The sequence below is a fragment of the Aphelocoma coerulescens genome, chromosome 3 (genome assembly GCF_041296385.1).
Source record: "Aphelocoma coerulescens isolate FSJ_1873_10779 chromosome 3, UR_Acoe_1.0, whole genome shotgun sequence".
Taxonomy (NCBI): domain Eukaryota; kingdom Metazoa; phylum Chordata; class Aves; order Passeriformes; family Corvidae; genus Aphelocoma; species Aphelocoma coerulescens.
Genome location: NC_091016.1, coordinates 118,867,000 through 118,890,981, shown reverse-complemented (window position 1 = coordinate 118,890,981; position 23,982 = coordinate 118,867,000). Strand labels below are relative to the sequence as shown.

At 42.1% G+C, this 23,982-nt stretch overlaps 1 protein-coding gene across 5 annotated transcripts in view; it reads right to left on the bottom strand.

Moving 5' to 3' along the window:
* The window catches only part of EVA1A (eva-1 homolog A, regulator of programmed cell death), a 147,879-nt gene that overhangs the window by 111,281 nt on the left and 12,616 nt on the right, over positions 1–23,982 (bottom strand). For 2 of the 5 annotated variants that reach the window (XM_069011718.1, XM_069011719.1), the window contains exon 3: positions 9,033–9,185. In XM_069011718.1, coding sequence (XP_068867819.1) covers positions 9,033–9,185 — 153 coding nt within the window. Of the gene's footprint in view, positions 1–9,032; positions 9,186–14,375; positions 14,455–15,655; positions 15,702–23,982 lie in introns of those variants that run through there. The other 3 variants (XM_069011720.1, XM_069011721.1, XM_069011722.1) reach the window with 3 other exon arrangements.

Sequence of the window (23,982 nt, the reverse complement as noted above, 5' to 3'; positions counted from 1 at the left end):
TTTCCAAATTCTTTAATTTTTGCATTTTGCATCTTAGATGCTCTGGTGGAGATAGGAGCCTCTTCCAAGGCAGCAGCCATCACAGATGAATCCACAAACAGATTTAAGCACTGAGTTTTGAGAAGGGTGACTAATCCCACAGTGAAGTTGGGCTTATTGCAGATGTTTGAGAACATCTGTTCATCTGTTTATCTGCTCAGGATCAGACTCACCTGGCACAGCCACGCTGAGCCTGCAAAGGTGGGTTCCTGCACAGATGAGACAGGCTGTCCAGAGCAAGCAGGACCACGCACAGCTGGACAGGTGAATATGTGAGCATGCTGTAAAGCTGCCAGGTAGGAGTTTTCCACAGGCTGTCCATAGATCTGGAGAGGCAGCAGGGCATGGAGCTCAACCCAATACTAACATGCACACACTCCAAAAAGAAAGAAAAATGGAGCCTGAGAAAAAACTCCACCTACTTGTAAGAGGATGAGTCAGACTGTCTGAGAGTGAATTTTCAAGAAAAACGGGGCACTTGTTCTACCTTTTGCAGCCAACAAAATATAAGACCTTGAATTGTCAAAAGGACCAAATGACTGGCCACAATTAAAGGCTTCAGAAAGAGAATCACTGCCTAAAATACTATTCCTAGCAGTGCATATGAGGTAAGCGATTAGGAACTGGAAGAGGGCTGGTGATACCTGATCAAGAGACAAATTCTGTGGGATGCTTTGGCTCAGTGTAAAGGCACCAGGACACCAGTGTAAAGACCCACATCTCTAATTTAAACCATCAATAGAACCCTAGCTTTCCTTGCTGTCTTTTGAGGACCAGGTGAAAGGATCAACTTAAGATAAGTTTTCCCTTAAGGGAAGAAATTTACAAACAATTGACAGCTCTAGTTGGACAGTCCTCCCAAGCAGAGGGCAGGATTTTTCTCCAAAACTTGCAGCCTGATTTCCTGCTCAAGAACAAGAGAGGAAAAGTTACTTGCTGGCAGCTATGAATCCAAGAGGACAGAATGAAAGATGGAGGGAGTCAGTTAAGAAATTTAATTCCTGCAAAGAAAGCTGACAGATGTCTGAATCAGTGCTGGGGTTATCCACTTGTCTGCCAAAAGAGAAAGCAAATTTCAATGGAATGGCAAAAAGGACACAAGCAGGAAGTAACTCCAACCTTGCAAGTGAGGCAACCGCCTAAATTCCTTCATGTTTTACCTAGGAGTGACTGCCTCAATCTGCAAAAGAACCTCTATCATAAGCAGGATGGAAGGAAGCTCTCCTGGTTTTGGGCAGTTTCTCATATATTTTAAAGATGTTCCATTAGCTATGGTTGTTACAAACGTCAGCTCCTTCATAAAGGGGCAGCTGCTAGAGGTGCCTAAGCCTCTGCTTCAGCCAAAACTAGCCATCCAGCAGCCTGTGAAGGATGTCTTCATTGAATATCAATGAGTCAGTCTGCACTCTGTGCAGTACATCAAACCCCAGGTATTTTCGACTTAGCCCATGCCCATTAAGTTTGATGTTCTCTTTAAAAGCCAGTGCAGAAGACTGTTAATAAAGATGGATTTTGTCCACTTTCTCTCTCAGTTAGCAGCCCTGGGAGATAATTTCTATATCAGTGTAAAGCTGTCACACAGTTTCAGTTGGGGACAACTGAAATACACTGGATTTCTCCTCCCTGCAATAACACACAAGCCCCTGTAGAGGACACAAGAAGTGAGTTTGGTCTAGATCCACAAGACAAGAGGGAAAAAAACAATCTACAAATACTTAAGTATCCTTAAGACCAACCAATGTGAAGTTCAACCAATAGAAACCAAAGACTGCCCTTAAACAAAAAAGTGCAGAAGCAGAAGTGTACTTGCATACACAGGGAAATGAAGCTCAGGACAGAAACCCAGAAGAATTAAAAACTAAAAGGTGAAGTTCCCCACTGGTATTAGTAAAATGATAAATGGTCAACATCATCATTACAAATAGCAGCAGAGAATTTAACATTGATACAGCTGTATATAGAATGTATGTCTTGCACAATGTCGCTGAAAACAGCTGGCTAGAAAGGAAATCTATATCCAAACATTAGAAGGATGTGCAGAGAAGGCCAGCTTTACATTTAAAAAGTGTGTTTTCCAGAAAGAGAGAGAAAAATTAGTCACCACACAGTTCATAAAACTTTGGAAACTTCAGCAGTAGGCCAGAAAAGAGAAAATTATCTTAAAAGAAACCAATCACATTTAGAGACTGCAACTGAAGGATCGATTACAGGTTTAATTACAAATCCTATAGTTACATTTAGAAACACTTGGTTTATTAATGTGAACTTAAATCATCTTATCACCCTTGTATCTGGAACCAGAACTCATATAAAATATATGAGCCTCCAGAATTGCAGGGACTGACTTAGAGTGTGCAAAGTTGACCAAATTAATAACATTTCTCAGGTTTGGGGGATGAAATGAGAATCCAAGGACAGCTTCAAACATGGCTCCAAGAAGTCTCAGAGAACAAAGAAGTTTTGGTCTGGCAATGGCAGTAAAATGTTATTATTTAATTTGCAGCAGAGTTGATTGTGGGCTGTAAGGCATTCAAGATAAGAAGCAAAGAAGGCAGCAGCTTTAGCATCACTCAGAAGAAGACAGCGATGGTGCTTCCAATGCATCTACTGCCCTGTGAAGTCCTTGAGTTCATTTCTACTTCCTATTCATTACAGCCCAAAAAAAGTATTTTCCTGAACATGGGGATAGTCAAGATGTTCCTGGACCTAGGCTGAAGCAAGGTCTGAACTTCAGAAGCTGCAGGACTGGCCCATTTTCTAAAGAGATTACCCAACTGATACACCCTGCAAGTCACTTCTTGCCCTTGGTTTCTAAAATAAAGCACAGCGTGCCTGCAAACTCACAGGTTTCACATTACCTTTGTTACTCAGGTTCAGAATTCACCAGCATGGCAATTTTTCAATATTCTTGAGAGACATCTGAATTATTTTAAGATTAGCAGTTTTGAACAAGTTACACTGGTTTTCATTCAGAGCAACTCCATGGGAACAAACTGAGATGCTACAGATTTAAATCTCCTAAATTCTGCCCTTTTATTGTTAGGATTATATTTTGAGTTTGCTTTTAACTAATAGTTGGGCAATAGGTATCTCATAAGATCAGCCACTAAAGAATTTCGTGTTACTGATACAAATCCTCACTTTACTTCTTCAAATATCGTTCCAATAGCATCACAGAGCCTGCTAGTGCTATTTAAATTACTAGTCTCAGAATTTTTAATTACAATCACTGCATGGGGTCATACTCCACTGTAAACAGCATTTCAAAACCAACTTGAACCTTGGTTTAGAGAAAGATCTTGTCCAGACTCACATTTGAATGGACTTTTTCATTAAAAAAAAAAAAAAAACTATTGTGTGCATATAAAAACCACTTCATATAAATCATTTTTACGGCTCTATGGAATCCAACAATAGTTGGAGTTTTCTAGAAACAGCTGTAAAGTGATTTTAATTACCTCCTGGTGTTTTGAGACAAAAAGTAAAACACTAAGTATCTAAAATTGAAGAACAACTTTCTGAAAGCAGGCTTTTTCCCACTTTAATTCAGCATTTAAAATGGGAACTGCATTTCAATTTAAATTTAATAAGGTAAGATATGTGAATTAAACAGTAAATTATATTTATTTGGCCTTCAGATTTGGATACTTGCGGGTTTTATTGCATACAAACAGATTGGCCTCTAAAAACATGTTCTTAATTATGAGCTATACACATAATAAAGTAGTTTCTGCCCTGAATGTAAAAGAAGTATACAGAGTCACACCTACAGGAGGGTGCTTTGGAAGCCTGGTATGCTCTATAGAGAGGAACAACAGGGTCTGACCACCCCAACTGCTGCTCATCCCACAGACCCAGCCTTGCAGCTGCTTTAAAAGCCAGACAGGGAAACCAGGATGAAGCACAAGAGTGTTTCAGCCACTTGGATCTGCTGAAGGTCAGCTGTGCTACATGGCATTGTCTGACCAGCACAGATTTCCATGGATATCCTGTCCCTTCTCACAGTCCCAGCCACCCTCTGCTTCCCCCATTAGTGCCAGGTGTTACTACTCCTCATTGGTACAGCTCCACACTTTAGGCACTTTTTATTTTTAAGCATTTGTCTTAAGACCAAGATTAGAGCACAGCCACAACCTTGTACTGATGGGAATGGGATGGAAAATGGTCATGGGTGTGAAGCAGAAGAGAGACAGAAATGCACAGCTGGAGGGGCAGCAGTTTCTTAAAGCCAGCTCTGGTGTGGGCAGGAACATGTAGCCTGGAATAAAATGGATTTTTTACTGCATGTATTTCATATTAATTCACATGCTAGATCTGATCACAGATAAACAAACTAGAAGGGTCCATTATTTATATGGTGTAATAAATATTTATATGAGGACTCTGCTGCAAGTCTTATATACATCTGCATTAAGAGGGGGAAATCAAAACAAACTGGGTTGGATCACCTTCTGTCACTGCATTAAACTGCCAGGCAATGAGCACCTAAAGCACTGGCTTATTTGCTGAACTCCTTCCTCTGCTCTTCCATTATCAGATCCCATGAGTTAGAGAGTGCCACTGACCATCTAAATTTCCTCAGGGCTTTGTAAACACATTCATTTTTCCCCTTTACAGAGGCACAGGAGAGAGCTTGTATGTTAAGTGGCAAGGACATTTCACTCTCAGCAGAGTACTCAGCTTGACTCACACCCCAGGACCCAGAGCAAGGTTATGGAGCTGGGGTTCCCACGATCTCGCACCGACTCCAAAACCAAGCCCAGATTCCTTCTACCCAGGATGAGCAATTAAATTGCTTTGGGCTTTTTGTACACATGATGGAGAAAGACAGGGTCCTTGAGAAGGAGTCCAGGATCCTATGTTAGAGGTCATCTGAATGTGTCCATCTCACTCTGTGCTTCGAAGGGGGAGCTACAGTAAAAATGAATAATGTGAGCAAGTCAGGTGTCCTGAATATGACCAAAGATATTGCTCCACTAAACAATAAAAATGGTAATAATTTTACATTCAAGATCTTCCTCCTCAGTCTTCTAATTAGATCACTACCTTGCACTCAGATATGTGTAGGAAAAGGACATTTTTTAAATTGCTTCTATTGGAATAAACAAGCCACTAGGAGATGCAGGCAGAGGCAGCTGTAAACAGCAGGAAAAAGGGGCAAAGGGCTCACTTGGCTGAGGGATATTAATGGTTCATTGCTTGTAAATAGCCCTTTCCCCAGAGACCTCCCCATGCTCTGTGTATGCTCTCTGCACATGCTGGCAGCAAAGTGGAGGCTTTATTAAGAGAGTTACAAATAAGGTCAAATTCTTTTAGGAGCTTTTCAGAGTTCGCAAAGCATTCAAGGAGGGGTCCAGCTGTTTGCAGGGGTTTCCCATTATGGTCAGAGACACAAGTTTCAGCATGTTTGCAGTTAAAAGAGGATCCTGACAGATTTTCACTTTAACGTGACAGGGATAAGATGGAGCTCTCCACCATAACTTTCTCTTCACAGATGCTAAGCACATTCATATAGACATTGTACAGAGAGAAAAGATGTGTCTGGCATGGCATGGCAACTTGGGGATCTTTTATCACCCAAAAGCAGCGCAGTAATAGCTGGGTTAAAAGGACTGCAACACCAGGATACATCAGAAACCACCTGAGCACCTAAGGGAGAATCCCAGGAATTCACTGCTAGTGGACTTTATCTCCTCAACACTTCTGCAGGAGTATAAGGTCTTGTTTTTCAAGGCAGAAACAACACGAATTGTTTCACCTTACATCTGCAAAGCTCTATTAGACCACCTCTTCTCCCCATCTTAGACCTCAGTTCTTTAAAAGCCTCACCTGCAGATTTCTAAATTCAATCCAAATGTGCATTTTGTCCACAGAAAGAAAAATGGAATCAAATTTTCTGAACTGTCTTTCATTAGGAGAGGAAAAGATAATCTTCACCACTTTTGGGGCAGGTATGACTACTTCTCTCATCAAGTAGCTCAGGCTGCATGGATATAAATAATCACTGTGAACTTGTGCAGGGCCTACTTCCCAGCAAAAGGCCCTTTGCCAAGGCTCAGACTTGACACAAATCATCAGTCCCACGAAATTCGAACATAATAAATCTCTCTTATTTAAACCCTCCTTGGGTTCTGCCTTACAGGAACTGGATGTTGCTGCAAAGTCTGACTCATACGGTTGTGTTTGTAAGATCATCTCATTGTGAATGTCTGGGATCAAAGGCTGACATGGAGCAGCCCTTCCCACATTGCAGGGCTGTGGAAACATGCAGGGAAATGTTCTCCAGCCAGCAAAAGCTTTGATTTATAAATTGTGATGTTTCCACCTGCTCCTGAAGGAACAGAGTTGCCTGCTGGGCTAGACAGGCCCATGAGAGGAGCACAGTTTCTGAAGCAGCTTGGGGGATCCTGAGTGCTGCTCCCACAATCAGTTATGGCAGCTGGGAGCACAACCTGCTCCTGTCACTGCTGTAACTGGAGGCAGGAATGGGAGTGTTGCAGGGTGCCACATGGAAGGATCCTACAGCGGTTTCTCCTGTGGGGCCAAGAGAAATGCTAACAACTCACCTTTCCATTCCTGCATCCCTGGAGTTCTGCCCTGTTGGGTCAGCTCACACAGGTAGATGAAGGGAAGGTCATGATAAGCAGAGACTGCCTCATGCCAAGGGGATCAGTGAGCTGTAGCTGAAGAAACCTGAACAACCTCTCCCAAACATGACTGGGATTTAAGGGCTGGAGCATGGTGAATTGGGGATGACCATCTGCTCACCCCCAATTTTCTTTTAGTTAAGGTCACCCCCACAATTCGCTCAGGATTTCAGCATGCAATGAAACATCATCAGCAGCTATAGTCTGTCTTTCACCCTACACACACAGTGCCCAAATGCCTGAGAAAGCCTGAGCAAGTCACTGCTCCATGGTGAGTTCCTCACATCTCTCCAGCCCTGCAGGGCATGCAGCCAGCAGATGTTCCAGACAGCCTTCCCAGCCTCCCTTTGCTGTCATGCAGGCAGGACATACCTACTCCCACAGCACCCCAGGAGCACCAGACTGACTTAAGATACTTGAGACCCCAGCAATCCCAAACATGTGGATATTTGCTCCTGTCCAACAACTTGGTCATTTTTAACATCAATTCACAGCTTAAAACCTTGAGCCAGATTTCAGTGTAAAGCTTCCTCAGCATTCCCACCCCTGACTTGGCATTACACTCTCTTGTACTGAGCCTGCTCATGTAAGTAGTATCCTTTAGGAGCTGCCACTGGAGGAAGGGCCCTGCCTCATCCCAGCAGCCGACTGTGTGCTGCACTCTAGGATCTGACACCTCATTTCCTTGGGCAAACACCCCAATTTGTAGAGCTCACAAGGCCAATTTGAGAACAGCAGGGCATACAGGCGCTCGAGATCCTACGGCACGTGCAGCCCTGCTGTCAGACCACACTGCTTGTTCTCCCTGCCTGTGCCTCCCATCCTGTTTTCTGGTGCCACATACCCTGCTCTCAGCCAGTACAAGTTTCATGGCTTTGCAGCTGGGCAAAGAAGAGCAAAACTTTACCCTTTGTGGCTTCGCACAGAGTTTTGTTTCACGCTGACATTGAAGAGTGGGTCCGTGTGCTGGTGCCTTGTCCCTGGTGTGTGCCTCTTCCTGCTCTCTCAGCAAGGACAATGGAGTGGGGTGCTCAGGTCTCTTCCAGAAACCCATCCTGTTTCACTGACTTGGCAAGTTCTCACCCAGCAGCCCAAACACCACAGCACCCAGTGAACACACTCAGCCCATCCCAAACACCACCCCAAAGAGGTCCAGGCTAACCTGCCATACACATCTCTTTTGGCTCCTGCTACCTAGCAGCTGGGGACTCCAGAAGCACATCTAGGAATGCTGGTCACTTCAGGATACTGGAGATAACTTTTTGCAGGATATTGACTCTGCTGTCATGCACCTCACACATGGGACTGGGAAAGAGACCCTGCACTACTCAGCTGTGCTGCAAGTGCTCAGATTTTCAGAGCTACAGAAGTAAAACACGTGCCACACTTCACGAATAACCTGACTGGCCTCATTCCACCTCCGGGTTTCTATTGGCACCCATCATCTGCGTATCATATTTCCAAGCACTCACTTGACATACTTCCATTTGAATAGCATTTAACTCCTTAAGGGCATTAGATCAGCAGCTGTGAAGCCAAAGATCCCCAGATACAGCTGAACAGATCCCAGCACAGCAATAGCACCAGATCAAGCTTTCCTGTGCAGTCTCCTCTGAACCCTTTCCCTTTCTGGAGGCAATTCCTTTGGGAAAACAGTTAATTCCCTCTCAGGTCTGCAGAGAAGAATTATGAGGAATGCTGAGCACAGGATTTTATGCTGTGATTGTTGCTCTCTCTGTCACAGCCTAAAATACTCAAAGTCATTTCACATAGGTTCAAGAACAGACAGTGCCAGTGAATGTTTTTCAATTATTTATCTTTAACTCATGACTGTAAGAGACTCTGATAATCTGAGAGTAAAGAACCTACTTGAAGGTACTGTAAGCCAACTGTAACGTGATGAAACTTAACAATTTGCTTTTTGAATTTGCTCCCTTGCTTTAACTTCAGCAAAAGTTTAAATGCAATGTCAAGGCTTCAGTGGCTGCAGATGGTACATGACATCCCCAGATAATGTGGTCCTCCATATTACAGGCAGAGGTTCAGTGTATGAACCACCACAAAGACAGAAAATGGAAAAGAAATTCAAGCACCTTCAATCATATAATGAGATGAATCTGTGAAAAGCCTGTGGCTTGGTAACTCAGCTAGGACATACAGCTGCACCTCAGTTTGGTGCTCATGATGAAGCTCACCACGGTACCACACATCAGGAGCACCACCATGGCAGGTTACATGTCCCAGTCCCACTTTTCTAACCAGCATCTGTGCCAGCTCTGCTGTGATGACAGTAAATGAAATCACCCTGCTCACATCAGCGTGTCATCAAGCCATTCCCCTGCTTACCAGTCATGGGCATCCCTAGGTTTTGGTATGGGCACTCCAGGCTGCCTCCTTGTGTCCTCCCAAAGACAGCAGAGTAAATGGCTATCACCATGCTCTTCTTACAGCTCAGCCTCAGCTTGTCATCTTCACAGGCTACTTTACTCTTGTATTCATCTGGAAAGAAACAAACACTTAATTACTCAGCTGATCCAGAGGTGGGCTCTCAGTAAGGCGAGACCCTCTTATCTCCCCATGGGGCGAGCTCTGCAGAGAGAGAAGTGATTCTGGGCCCAGGGGTGCACATCAGCTCCCAGCACAACCCCAGCCTGAGCACAACCCCAGCCTTAGCACTGCATTTGCTACAGGAGCACTCACCTCTCCCATTACACATTCCCTCTCTGGCATTATCAGCACATTTAATGAACATATTTTAACCAAGCACGTGTCAGTTCTATTAAATAACCAATAATTTCATTTTGCAGACCGATAAGTGAGGAGGTGTGGCACTTGAGTGGTTTCTACATGGTAATATGGCAAGGGAAGGTAAAAGCCAATATTCAGGAACCTGTCTGACCCATGGAGCAGCCCTTTATGTGCCAAGCATTTATTCTATATCCCAGCAGCTCAAATACAAACACAATCATGCTCCATGGCTTTTTTTTTCACAGCAGTTCTTCCACAGCAGCTACAATAGAAGCTATACTGAATTTGTTAATTATGGAAGCTGCTCCCACCTGTTGCAAACACAGATATGCAAAAGCTTGTCCCCAAATCCTTCTTGAAACGGGCACTCTTGCTCTTGTAAACACAGAACAATCACTCAGTTTACATCTCTCAAGAAGACTGGACAGTCATTTAATGAGAAATCACATGTCATTCCCTTTTCTTTACCATTATTATTTGGATTATGGGAACCTCTAGAGGTCCCAGCCTAGAACAGACCCTTCCCATGTGTGCCTGCTAACACACCACAGAAAACAAACACTATTTTGAAAAGCTGAGTCTTTACAGCAAGAAATTTACATATGTGAAAGAAAAAGACTAAGAAAATGGAAGTGGCATGAAGAGACTAAAAAACTGAAGTGGCATGTCTATGGACACCCCAGCCAACTCAGGGCACAGCCAGGAATATAACCTCAACCTGCCCAGCCTCTGCAGAGTGACCTTCCACTTGCTTGTGTTATTACCCATTTGAAATGTAGCCACAACAGCATCCAGATAGCTAAATGGAAAGGGTCCCATGGTAAAATCCTAAGCATGATCAGTCATTTCCTCTTGAATGCCTCTACTTGGACCAGGTCAAAGCTGTGCCATAGAGCACGTGAGCATCAGCCAGTGCCTGGGGCTGCCCCTGGCCCTGTGTCACTTACTGACATAGACATGATTTTTGTCCTTCCCTTACATGGTTCTCTGTGTCTAATATCACACACACAGATAAATTTATGAGAACTTATGCAAAATCCATACACATAAAACTACTCAGCAAATGAGAACACTAGCTAATAATTAGTTTACAAGTTAATACTTAAGTCTTTAGACCATGGCATTTAGCACTTAATGTGACATTTTTTACTCTACTGTAACTCTAGGTTCAAGAATCATTTTTCCTTATTGGAGATGGAGGGTAATTTTTCCAAGTTGAATCATAGAAGAATTTAGGTTGGAAGACTTCTCAGGAGGTCATCTGGTTTAATCCATGCTCAAGGAAGGGCTCATTTCTACCTTAGATTAGACTTTTTCAGAAGAAACCGCATGGAGAAAACATGTATTATACCAAAACGGGAGCATGCTGATTTAAAAGAAACATCCCAGAGCAAAATGACTCCTCATGCTCAACTTGGAAATTCCTACTTGAAGCCAAAAAATAGTCCCCTAAAAACAGCCTATTACTTGGTGATGAGAGCATCAACTGGAATGTGAAAACCCTGGTCCAAACCTTCACAGTCCAGATGAGAAGCTTAACCTTGGACCCTATTCCAGTACCTAATTTTCCTTCACACTCTGCAGCCTTTTTACAAAAACCTCTGAACATTTCTAGGTTTTATCCCACTGCAGAGAAACTTTCAAACCTCTAAAATATTTAGTGAATTTAAAACACTTTCTGATTCATCCCTCTGGAGGAAGACACAATTAAGACCTCACTCATTCATGGGAGGGTGTGTGCAAAGAGCAGACATCCCTCAGCAGTACCTACAGGAATAAACCCACCACCAGCTGAGTGTATAAAACAGTGGCAGGAATCAGAAATAGAGGCTGTCTGCAACTTCAGAGCATGTACAAAGAGAGAAACCTCAAATACCTGTGAAGACTCAGTGGTGGATTTGATAATGTCAGGTTAATGGTTGGACTTGATGATTTTAGAGGGCTTTTCTAAACCAAATGGTTCTATTACTCAATGCCTGTTTTATCTATTTAGGTATTTCATCTTCAATCACCATTAAAGCACCTGAAAGATTCACTGAACAGACCAAGGGGTTTCATCTTCACCTGTAATTGTCTCCCATAGGAATTTTGTTCCTTCTATGAGGGAAATTAAATCAAAGCTTTAACCTGCCCATACAGTAGAAAACTTAACAGAGTATAATAAAACTTTATCGACTTAACAGAATTTCTTTCTTCCTTTGGGAAAAAACATGGATTCAAGCTAAGAGCACAAAGACACAAACTCTCCAATAGGACAAGCTATACGTAGTTTATGTTAAACCACTGTCACAGAAAAGAACACTTGTGACTGGCTGAAGTGGTTGAAATATGAAATAGGTGACTGAGTTTTTAAAAAGAACAATTATGAAGTCTCTAATGAGAGGGTCCTCTGTGAAGGTCTCATTTCTTACAAGGCACTAACTCAATTTCCTCTTTCAATTTGGTTACTATTAGCTACATCTCCCCATTAACAAGTATAACTGATTGCTTAACCACACATCCTATGGTCTCATTTAAGGTCCTTAGATTATTTATTAAATTCTGCTGACCATTCAAAGTCAGGGCTTGTCATTTGGAAACTTGCCTGGGATTTAAACACAAAAAATATTGCATTGAGCACAGTATACCCTGAGATGGACAGACATCAGCATCTCTGCTGAAGATCAGTCCAGCAGTCATAGGACAATTAAAAACAACTTCTTCCAGTACTTAAAGGGCTTATGTGAGAGGTGGAGAGGGACTTTTCACAAGGACATGTAGCGATAGGACAAGGGGGAATGGTCTTAAGCTGGAGGAGGGCAGGTTTACACTGGATTAGAAAGAAATTATTTACTGTGAGGGTAGTGAGGGACTGGAACAGAGAAGCTGTGGCTGTCCCATCCCTGGAAGTGTTCAAGATCAGGTTGGATAGGGCTGTGAGCAACCTGGTCTAGTGAAAGGTGTCCCTGCCCATGGCAGCGGGGTTGGAACAAGAACAAGATGGTCTTTAAAGTCCTTTCCAACCCAAACCATTCTGTGATTCCACGATCCTATGAACAACAAAACGCTGTCTCTCACATTCGCCGTTCTAACCCTCACAGCCACTCTGGGAAGTTGTGTTCAGGGCTTGTGGGGAAAGCTGCCTGATGGAAGGCTCAAGAAATCAGCCTGGGGAGGTGAACCTGAGTGCAGATTCCTTGGGAACAAGGAGAGTTTGTGGGTGATGTGTTCCTGGTACACTGCAGTGTGGAGTAAGAGGGTTGTGCCACCTGAAATAGATGTCACCTCACAGTCACTGAATTCTGCCCCAGGAAACACCTCCTGGAGCTGCCAGTTCCCAAGGCTCTGGCTGAGTCCAAATTGGTTAGGGCTGCAGCTGCCTGGGCAGGCACAGAGAGAAGACACTGATTTCTTAAAAGGAAGGAAAAAAGAAAGCATGAAGTGCACAGTAGTATTTCAGACTCCCAAAAGGTTCCCTTAAGCTTGACCACTGGAAAACAGGGAGTCTCAGTGTTTCTGGGCAATCTGATAGAAATCTGCATAAACAAACAGCTAGAAAGTGATGCTATGGAGGACACAAGTCCCTGGAATTATTTTGTACTTCTTAGCATTGCCACCTCCATTTCATCCAGGATGAACCCAAGCCAGACACTGATGGCTCCCAGGCACTGGATGACAGTAAGGACTGTGATTGATATTAAAAAAATGCAGAGCTAAGCATCATCCGTATATTTACTGGTACTTCACACCATAATAGCCTTACATAAATATTGAAAAGAAGCAAGGCAGTGTAAGTGACATAAGAGAGCTGGGACTGGGAATAAATATGAATTTTTCTCTCTCACTCTCCCCAGCAGAACTGGCCTCCTACAGATCACTCACAATCTGGTCCTAAGCCCGCTCTAACTGTTACAGTCTGGATATAATTCAGGCCAAATGCAAACATTTGTATTAGTGGGTTTCATGTTTCACCCTGAAAAATTAAACATGCTTAAATGGCCTCGAAAAGGTGGCAGTGATATTCAGCAAATGGCTTACTCCACTCTAATCCCCCGTGCAGTCATTTGTAGGGCAACAGAGATTTACCATGATTAAGATATTTGCTAAGGATAATATCCCTTTTATTACTGCCTGGTTTCAGAGACACTGGCTTAAATATAAGTCAGTAGAGAGAACCCAAGGAGGGAACAGCTGCAGGCTTTTCTAGACACGTTTTTAAAGGTCAGTATATGACACAATTGTAACTTAGCTCAGACAATTACAGGAAAACAATTATAAATGTTTCTAATAGAAAAATGGTCTCTCTCAAACAGTAAAGTCAATAAGAAGACCTTTTGTAGTTATTGGATATGTACAATAATATTAACCTGTATGACCAATAGTAAATATTTATCCAGTATCTTAAGAACATTTTCACTTATGGCTTACAAGAATTTTCTGAATGATCATTATCTGGAAGCTCAAAACTAAATGTCAATGCCTCAATCTCTGCAAGACCTTAGAGATAAAAGCTCCCGAGGAGATTTTGCTTCTAACAAAATGATGAAGCGCATTAATGCCAGAGGTCCACCTTGCCTAAAATGATATTTTTGAACAGAACTTGTGGAAAAAATTCTGAAATTTTGCTAATCAAAGTATTCGTACTTCACATCATCAGTGCATAATAGCTGACCCTATTTCCCAGATCAAAGAGCTGGAAATACATGTAAAGAGAAATCTGTTTTTTTCACAAAATCCTAAAGGACTTAAATCCTAGAATTGAGAATGTGAGCAAAGAAAGTGAATTTGTAAGAAATGGGGATGGTTTTGCCCAATTCCTTATCAGGTCAGGATTGTTTCCCACAGAAGACTCTCTTATCTAGGTTATAACTGTTAAATTAATGTGAGTGCACCCAAGATGTCACTTCAGAACTAAACTGCACTCCATCTAAGCCAGTAATTTCTCTTTAACCCAATTTTTACCTTGCTCACCTTCATCCCAGCTTTGTTAGATGTTCCTCTTCATGCCAGCCAAAACAATGAACATTTCTTGCCTTGAAACTCATAACTCCCCATTATATCCACCCATTGCACCGTCACCTAATTCCCTTCAGCTGATAAATGACTGTTTAACTACTGGGTGGTGGTTTGTGCTGGTTCATGAACAAGGGTATAGGGAGAGCTCTCTTCCCCACTCAGCCACTCTCTCCACAAGAACTGTGTTAATGGCAGGTACATCTCCAATGTTCTGTGTCACTCTTCCCTCCTCCAGCTCCTACTGCACCTGTCAGGCATGGATTGATTGTAAAGTGGAACAGATGAGGTGCACAAGTGGAATACACAACCTTTTAGCAACCAGCTAAAATTCAACGAACTTTTACAGACACTGGAAGACATCCCCAAATAATAAAGATGTTGATAATGCATGTGGTTAGATTTTGGTGATTTCAGCATGGTCTAGGCAGAATACTTACATTGAAAAGTCACCACTTAGTAATTTTTTGTGTCATCCTAAAGAGAGAAGCCAAAGTAAGGGTTAACCTTGGAAATTTGAACTTTTTACTGTGGATGTAGTCACTCCAGACCATAATTCACTGAGTCACTGAGGACAGAAAGTACCTCTTTCATGGAGAATGTCTGGGTCAACTCCTTGTTCAGACCAGAGTCAACTAGAGCAGCAGGTGGCTGAGGGCCATACCCATTCAAGTTTTCAACACCTGAAGGATTGAAACTTCACAACTTCCTTGGGCAAGTTGTTCCAGCTATCCTGTTAGTGATGTGAGAGATGAGTATAGTGAGTACCTGTTTCCATCTCTTCTGTGGGAACTAGGAAAACGAGTTTCCAAGACAGGAAACCTATTAAACACTAGGACAGACACCTCTAAGCAGCATCCTTGAATAAGAGTGCTGTTCACAGGACTGCCCATGAACAGCTCATCTTGGAGATATCCATTCAGTACCCTTCCTAGTAACCTGTGACCCCTGTTTTTATATTTTCTTTTTCTCCACAATCAGCTGATTTCCAGGAACTTCTGTAAAATATAGAGAATATTTTTAGGGATAAGTAGAACTAAGTCCATTCCATAATTAAAATGAGAGAGTGCATCTCAAAACAGTGAGAGCAAAGGTGCCTTGGACAGTATTCACCAACTATTACACCCTGCAGAGAAGAAGACAATTGTAATAAAAGAGTATTTTCCAGTTGATGCACCACTTCAAACCTTTTCCCCAAGCTTCTACCCCTATGTTATGTATTTACTTACTTTTCATTTCAAGCAAGCGTTTATTATTTCAATACTTTATCCTCTTTTGCTCTTTGAAAGATATAAGCAGGTTCTGGCCTTCAAGACCCTAAATGTAAATCAGAGATTCATAGAATGTTAAAATGGTTTGGCTTGGAAGGGACCTTAAAGATCATCCCATTCCAACCCCCTGCCATGGGCAGGGACACCTTCCACTAGACAAGCTGCTCACAGCCCCATCCAACCTGGCCTTGAACATTTCCAAGGATGGGGCAGCCACAGCTTCTCTGGGCAGCCTGTGCCAGTGTCTTGACACACTCAATGTGGAGGATTTCTTCCTAATATCTAATCTACCCTCTTTTAAAGAGTAGCTTTAGATGAGATATTTGTCCCTATCAGGGGACAAGTCAACATAGATTGGAAGTTTCTCCCAGTGACAAATGCCTACTATTTAGACCAGTTCACATTGCAAAAAGCTCCTTCCTTTTTTGTTTTCTTCCAATTTCACTTAGGACATGCTCTTCATATCCTGTGTTCCAGAGCTTCCTCCTAATCCATGTGAACCTTCTACTAATGAGAACTTTCTGTTCATATCAGGATGTGAATAAATCCATATCAATCCAGTCAGCATTCCCTTAGGCAGGGTTGGATGGAGGAAACCTTTCCAGAAGAGCAAAGGTCTCCAGAGTCCTCAAGTACAGACCTTGCTATCACTTCCCCATGAGCATTTTACTAAGGGCTACCTGGTGACTCCCTCATTTCAAAGGAATCTTAAAAGGATTTTACCTTTAATTTGGAGCATTAAAAAAGTTGGAGTGTCACAAATTCATACATTTGCATGGAAATATCTTTTAACATTATTTCAGTTCAATTTTCCCTTGAGAAACTTTTTGTGAAGATGGTCTAATTTAATTTTTAAGAACTGAAGTTTGCCACCCTCGGCAGCCTGGCATGCACCACTTACTTCTACGGGAGATAATCTGAAACTCTGAAAGGTACAATTCGGATGACAGTCCAGAATTATATTAAATAGGCAGCCTGCCAACTTCAAAAGTGCCCTGAAAACTCAAGAGTGCCAAGTTTTGGAGGTCTGAAACCCTTTCAACAAGAAGATTGTTCTTTGCAAACGACCTTGTCAGATTCCTTTAAAATTACACTTCTGATGCACCCATCCAATTTGCAGTGCTTAAAAGGCACCTCTCCCCACTGTCACTTTCATTAGTCTGAAGTAGTTGTCCTTTTATATTCTGCTGTGGAAGGGTTAGCAGTGCTGCAAATTAACTGCTAAATTTCATTTCCAATGTAGAGTTCAGATGCACCTAGTTGCACTTTCCTGTTGGACAAAGAGGTATATGGTTATCTAAGGAGGAAAAAAGGAAAAAAAATATCAAAATATGGGCACTAGACTGTGAGATGGCAGTTAAAAATAACACCTGGGAGCCCAGGGCAAACTTAATTCTCTTCCTATTTCTTCCATTAATGAAATTGGGCTGATTTTCTGAAGCAGCTGTGACTTACCGGTGCTCTGCTGCCTAAGCCTCTGCCTCGCCATTTGTTAGTCCTGCTTCCAAGGACTGGCTAAAGTTCAGTGAAATTTGACAGAAACATTGAGATGACAAATGTAGTGAAGTCCCTGTACATTTCTTAAGAACTGGTAGTCAATTTCAGAAGAGAGCCAAACCAGTGCCAAAGCTGGTTGTAATCATTGCACTGTCCCACCAGTCAACCAGCATGGATTTATGACCTGTAAACCAGCCAACTAATAAACTGTAAACTTGGCCAGCTATCATGGACTTAAATCTGGACTAGCTACACCATAGGAGGCAACATGGGAAGCACAGCCAAAACTTTTGTACTCCAATGAAAAGATGGGAGAGATGCACTAAGGAAAAGTAACTTAAAGATGTATAAGGAAAAAGATTTCATTAGCACCACTGCTCACAGCAGTTTTGTTCTGCCCTTCCAGTGATTGTATGAATCTGGATTAATGCTGCTTAAAGTTACTATTACAATAGCTGAAAGGGAGAACTTAGTCTTATATCATTAAAATAGTCTTCTCCAGATGTTAAAATAATGGTGATAATAATTCTGACACAGGAACATTAAAAGGATACCTGATTGATATTTTTACATATAAGCCACTGGGTTGTCTAAAGCACATAATATGGGAAAATGAGGTCTACTAGAATAAAAGCTAGCTCACTACTGTCTAAAATAATTAAATACGCAGTATTCCCTCAATGGCTTTGCCTAAGAAGAAAAAAAATGTAGCTGGGAGAAATACAGTAACCAAATTTTCAAAATTCATCATGGATGCTTTAGAAGTCCCAGTTCACAAAGATGTGAATAGGTGACAACCTCCAGTGCCTTTGAAGTAGTCAGAAAAATAACTGTGTAAGTGAGAAGGGCTTGATACACCGTTAGTATGATAAACCACTGAAAATATCAGGAGATACCCGTTTTAAAAATGTAAAGTTAATTTGCAAACCAAAACTAGGACTGATATTGAAAAAATAATGAAGTAATTGGAGTTGAATTGGAAAGAGTTTACTACCATGACAATAACCCAGCGAAGATTTACTCTTCTCTGCTTTTTTTATTTTATTATTTTTTCTAAAAGACATATGTTTGAGGAGAAAAATTGATCTATATTTTCTGTCTTGAATAAGTCCATATATAGGACCTCCTGCAGAAGCACTGTATAAATTTACTTCTCTGTTCTGTGAGTCCCACACTCATGGTTTAAACTGTGGAGTCAAAACAACAGATCCAGACTTGCACAGAAGTCAACCTTTGCAGCATCTCAGTTTGGTTTTGAGGATATGGCTCCTGGGACATGCTTTTCATCTCAGTTCTTCACCAGTACACCACAAAATCTTGAAATCTGTTGTTCAGAGCTTGCAAACATCTACCATAGTAGGACTGTGTTGGGATTTAGACTTACAGGCTCCATTTTTCACAACTTGGTTTCCTCGTGTTCCGGTTAATCGCTCCAAGGACACTCCTTGCTCTTCTGAGGAGACTCCCAGATCACTTTGCCTCTGCCAGCAGCCAAAGCCGTTTCTGGCACCTGAAGGACCAGCCACCACACAGCCTCCACTGTCAGCACAGAAAGGTGCCACAGGTGCCAGAGTGCCCAAGGATGGGCTGGATCTCCTGAAGATCAGGGGGAGCTCCTCCTGACACTGCTGCTGACTCACCTATCCCAACACTGAAAGACCATGGTCTAACACTTCCTCGTCCTTTACTCAAAATTCATGGATTAAGAAAAGAATATTGTTATCCCTTGTTTGTTTGGGTTTTTTCCCAGGATCCCACAGAAAAAATAAATGACAAGGACAAAGAGGATCTGTAAAAGTCACAGCTCTAGGATTTATACAATTTAGGCAGATTTCAGAATTTGTCTTCTTTAGTGGTTCACATCTGGACACTGGAGACCTGATCCAGCAAAGGGAATCCTTATATCTACATGGTAGGAAACACCATGGTTTTCAGTGACTCCTTATTACATCAATCAGGGCTGACTGATTATGTTTGAAAGAAAAATGGGATTCTTTTTTAATTCTTTTTTTTTTAACTCTCCAAGGTCCAGGAGCAGTTTCCTTCTCTGCAGGGGCAGGAAATTACAGTTATAATAAAAATAGTGTAATATAATTACATCAGTGATAATATCATATTTCCATTTATTATATTAGTTAATATATTGTATTAATATTACAATCATATTTGTAATTAAACTGACAGCAATCTCTGCATTTGCTGACAATGGAATCACACGTTCCTCTTAATCCTCCTCCTGGCAGTTGAGTGATTAATGTGCTACATAGATAGGGCTATTTGACAGCTCCTGAAAATCTCTGTGCATCAACAGCTTAAGACAATATTAATCATTAGCATTAGCATTTCCCTGGCCCCAGTTGGGGACTGATAGATCTGTCCTCTGTTATTTACAACGTTCCTTTATTTACACCTTTTCATCACCGCAGCGGTTGCAGCCTGAGGTTTTATTGCCCTTATAAATTTCCACTCCCTGCACCACCTTAACAGTTTTGAAATAATACAGATAAGTAAGAGAGAGCTGGTGAATGCAGGAGGCAAAAGGCTCATTCTGTTGCCTCGGTGGCTGGGCCAGGGGGATGTGCCCATTAAACATTTCCAACCCCATCGTGCTGCTTTGGGAAGCCTGGCCCACCAAAAAGCAACGCAGCAAACAATGCAGTGAACTTCTCTTGCCACCAATAAACCTGTCTGATGAAGGAGATTAATGCTTTTCTGAAAGAGTTGATGACTACTGAATTACTAATCTATCCCAGCACTAAAATCAATCACCAGCATTAAAGTGACCAGGAATGCATTTAGGTCCCTCTTTGGTCTCCTCTGAAACTTCTACAAAACCTCTGTGCTTTCTATAGCCCTCTGCCTTGCTCACAGTGTTTTACAGATTCTGTATAGGGAATGAAAGCCTTGAGGACGTGTGATGAGATGAGGCTTTTCAGGCTGTGTTCACTGAATTTAACAGAAAAGGTGCAATCCCCAGCCAAGCAAAGCCAACGGCAAAGCCTGCACGAGATTCAATACTGAAGGAATGGGAAATTAAAAGTTGAGCAAGAGGCACTCACTGCAAGCCTATGTGGTCCTTCCAAAACCTCCTTTCCATAATTTTCAGCCAATTCAGCTGAAATCTGATGAGCAGACCCAGCCATTTCACCAAGAGACATGGAATCACAACACAGAGCAGGACTCCTCACAGTTCTTTATAGCTGGAGTAGCTCTGGCAACACTAGTGGTATTCTGCTGTTTTCACAGGTTTTGAAGTATCCCTGGCAAAAAAATTACACATCCTCACCAAAAGGCAGACACTCCTGGGACACAGCATGGCAGTTCTATCTCTATATGATAGAGAGCATAAATTTGAAGATGACACTTTTATCAGAAGGTGATCTAATTGGAATTAATTCCTAATGGATTTTTAAATTCAGTTGATTTCTAATTAGAGTTGCCTGGGGCTGTTAAGAAAAATAAAGTTATCTGAGTAAGATTTTGGTAAGGACATCAGGATTGGCATTCCTGTGTTTGAAAAAAAAACATTGACTTTTTACAAGAATTAACTGGGCTTCTTACATTTTTATCTCACATTTTATCATATCTATGGTGAAGAGAATGAAAGACTGTTCTCTTCAAAACACGTCCAGTCGATTCTCAGCCCAAAGGTTGTCCCAGAAATCAAAGCTACAGGTTCCAAACCAGAGCAAAATGACCTCCCTCCCCCCCCTTCCTCCTTCTAACCCCTCTCAAACTTTTGGCACTTTGCCCTTTGCCAACAAACATAAGTTTCCTTCCCAGATACATTTCTCAGAGCCTTGATGTGCCTTTCCCAAATATGTTTTTGTATTGTTACAGAGGGATTTCAGCTGAAATTGGAGCCAAGGTCACAATCCAGGCTTTCTGAAACTTCAAAGGCTTTAGGCTTACATTTATGAATAGAAGGTAGAGCAGCAAAGTTTGGATTTACACTTTGTTACATCACTGGGATGGTTAGTACAGGGGGGGTTTCATACCCACCATGCTTCTACTATCATATCCAGCTGCTTCACTCAGCATTTCAAAATGAAATAAAAATAATAATAATTTTTGAAAACATTGGATGGAGATTATCCCTCCCAGAGTCCTTGAAGTCATAAGCTAAAGTAGTAACTGCCCAAGAGAAAAGAGGGAAAATATCACTATAGCATTATGGGAAGCTGCAGCTTTAGGCTCTTCAGAGCTGAGAATTAATCAGTGTATCCAGGATGGTGTGGCAATGGCAAAGGAGGACACAAGAGAAAGGCACTATGTGGGGGTCTCATGGAACAAGTCAAATAAATAGGGTAGAAGGCCTCTCCTTTCTCAACAGCACTGCCAGCATATGGCTAGTCAGACAACACATCCAAAGTATTCCCTCTGCAGAGCAGGGCAAACATTTATGCCCCCATTTTTTTCAGGGGCATTGACACTTTTGAAACAGCAAAGCCAAAAAATAACCAGACGACCAAAAACCCACAACGAGCAAAGAGCTGCTGTGCAGGGACAGATGGATCTCTGCTGGTGCAACAGCCCAGAGCAGCGACTAACCCCAGTAAAATCAGCTGCAGTGGTATTGCTGGGGTGCAGAGAGGTGAAGTTATTTCTTCAGCATGACTTGGGCAGCCCCACAGATCCTGTTCCCAGCCAGGATTAGATCCCACAGCCTCTCCAGAAAGTCTGGCACTCAAAGCAAATATTTCCTAGTTTACAATAACACACGATTTGCACGGTTCTGTATCTCTGAAGTGAGGGGGATGAACAAACACTGAATTGTTTGAATAATATTGGTGAATCCAGATTTCAATTAGAAGGAATTCATGTTAGACCAATTAAATAGTATGTCAATTCCCTCTAATTATCTGTTCCTGCAGCCCACACGGTAATTACACTTAATGGGTCTAAATCAAATCAGCATGTTACCTGGGAACTAATTGGATTTATGTGCATTTTTTTAATGATCCTGGATGGTACCCTGGAGATTGAAGTCCTCTGTGTGTTCAGGGTTTGATCCTAGGCTTCAATGTGTCTGGATGTGGATCTCAGGATACATTGGCCCTGATAAATTGAATTCCCATTCCCTGGCACCGAGGCCCACTGGCGTGGGACCAGCATTCTCATCAATTTTTCTAGCTTCTAAAACAGGGTAGCAATACCCAGACTTTCCACTGGAAACCATCTCTGGCCAGTGCTAAATCCCAAACTACATCTACACTAGGAGAGAACAACTCCAGGCTTCAGTTCTGAAGCAACACATCCCCACCTTGAGCTGTAGGGACCCTGCAGGGGCTCTACTGAGGCTGTGGACAGCAGGAGGATTTGCAGAGGCATCTCCAAGGTTAGAAGCAGAAGCTGTGCTCTGCTGAGACCTGTACTGTGCCTTTGAACATCCCCCCAAAGGGTGGTGCACGTTAGAAACTAAGGCACACATGGTATAGAAAAATAAAATCATAAAGTCATTGAAAGAGACCAAGATTCTCGAGTCCAAACTTTGATCAAACACCACCATGTCAACTGGAAATAAAATCTAAGCCTCTATACACTTTGATGAATCTTGGCCCTCAAATCATATAGCAGTTGTAAGTAAATCTCCCTCGTCCCAAACTGACACAGAACAGAGCATTTGATTGATCATTTTTGATCTCCTTAAACATCCTAAACTTTAAAATTAAAAGTACACACACATATAGCATATTTATTTATTTACAGGCACAGAGAATATGCAGGACTCCCAAATTCCTGACACTTAAAAGCAGTTCCATGCACATATCTGAGTCCTGTACATGCAAGATGAGTGTCTATCAGATCCCAGATCCATCTATTGGATCAGAGGGAACTGTGAATAGCACAAGACTTCCCAAAAAACACACACGCAAATTCATTTCTCACTGCTTCTAGTTAAGTATGCACTTCTCTGAACTATTTATTTTAATTTCTAGAGGAGGTGAGCCACAATACCTCTGCACAACTTTTCCCTGCTGCCAGTGAAAGTAGTCTCTGAGGGATGAGTACAGGAGACATACCCTCATTGCCCTCCCCCCCAGAGCTCCACCATCTGAAAAATCTTTGTCTTTCAGTTTCAGCATGATTTACTGTCCTCCATCTCCTTGAAATTCTGCCCACAAGAAACCAAAATAGCACCCTGCCTTGTGCATGAACCCCACGCAGCAAGCGAGCATCGAAACCACTCGATTTCAAGCGCAGGGGACTGTCAGGGAGACATAACTGCAGTGACAGTGGCTCGAGGGGATGACTGCACCGTCCCGTTATTCTTCAGCAAAGGTACAAGCAAATGCCACTAACTTCAGTTTTGCTTTCTTTGAAGGAAGTCTTTCTCTTTAGGTAACTACCTCTGTTCAGGGGCCCTTTGAGGCTCCAGCATGACTCTGACAGTGGGAGGGCTGGGCATCCTTATTTTGTACTAAAATGTCCTGTCCAAACTCTACAGGCCACTTCCCAACGTGCCTCTAACACCTGTATACAAAAAAAACATTCATTTTACCTAGATAGGTGCTAACCAAAACAACTTCTTCAGTGACATGATCACAACAGGCTCCTTCAGTAAGCAACAAAAAGAAATTGATATCCCTATCAATTCAAGACAATTCAGACCTTAAATAGCTTCTTATTAAGGTATTTCTGTTACGTCTGCTGTTAAGAAAGACAAATTCAGAAACAGAACCCAAAATATTGTATTTGTTTTTTGATAAAGTTATGGATCAATCCCTGTGCCAGGCACTGAGCTCTTCACAAAGACTCTTTGATTACAACTCTCCGTGCTCAGACTT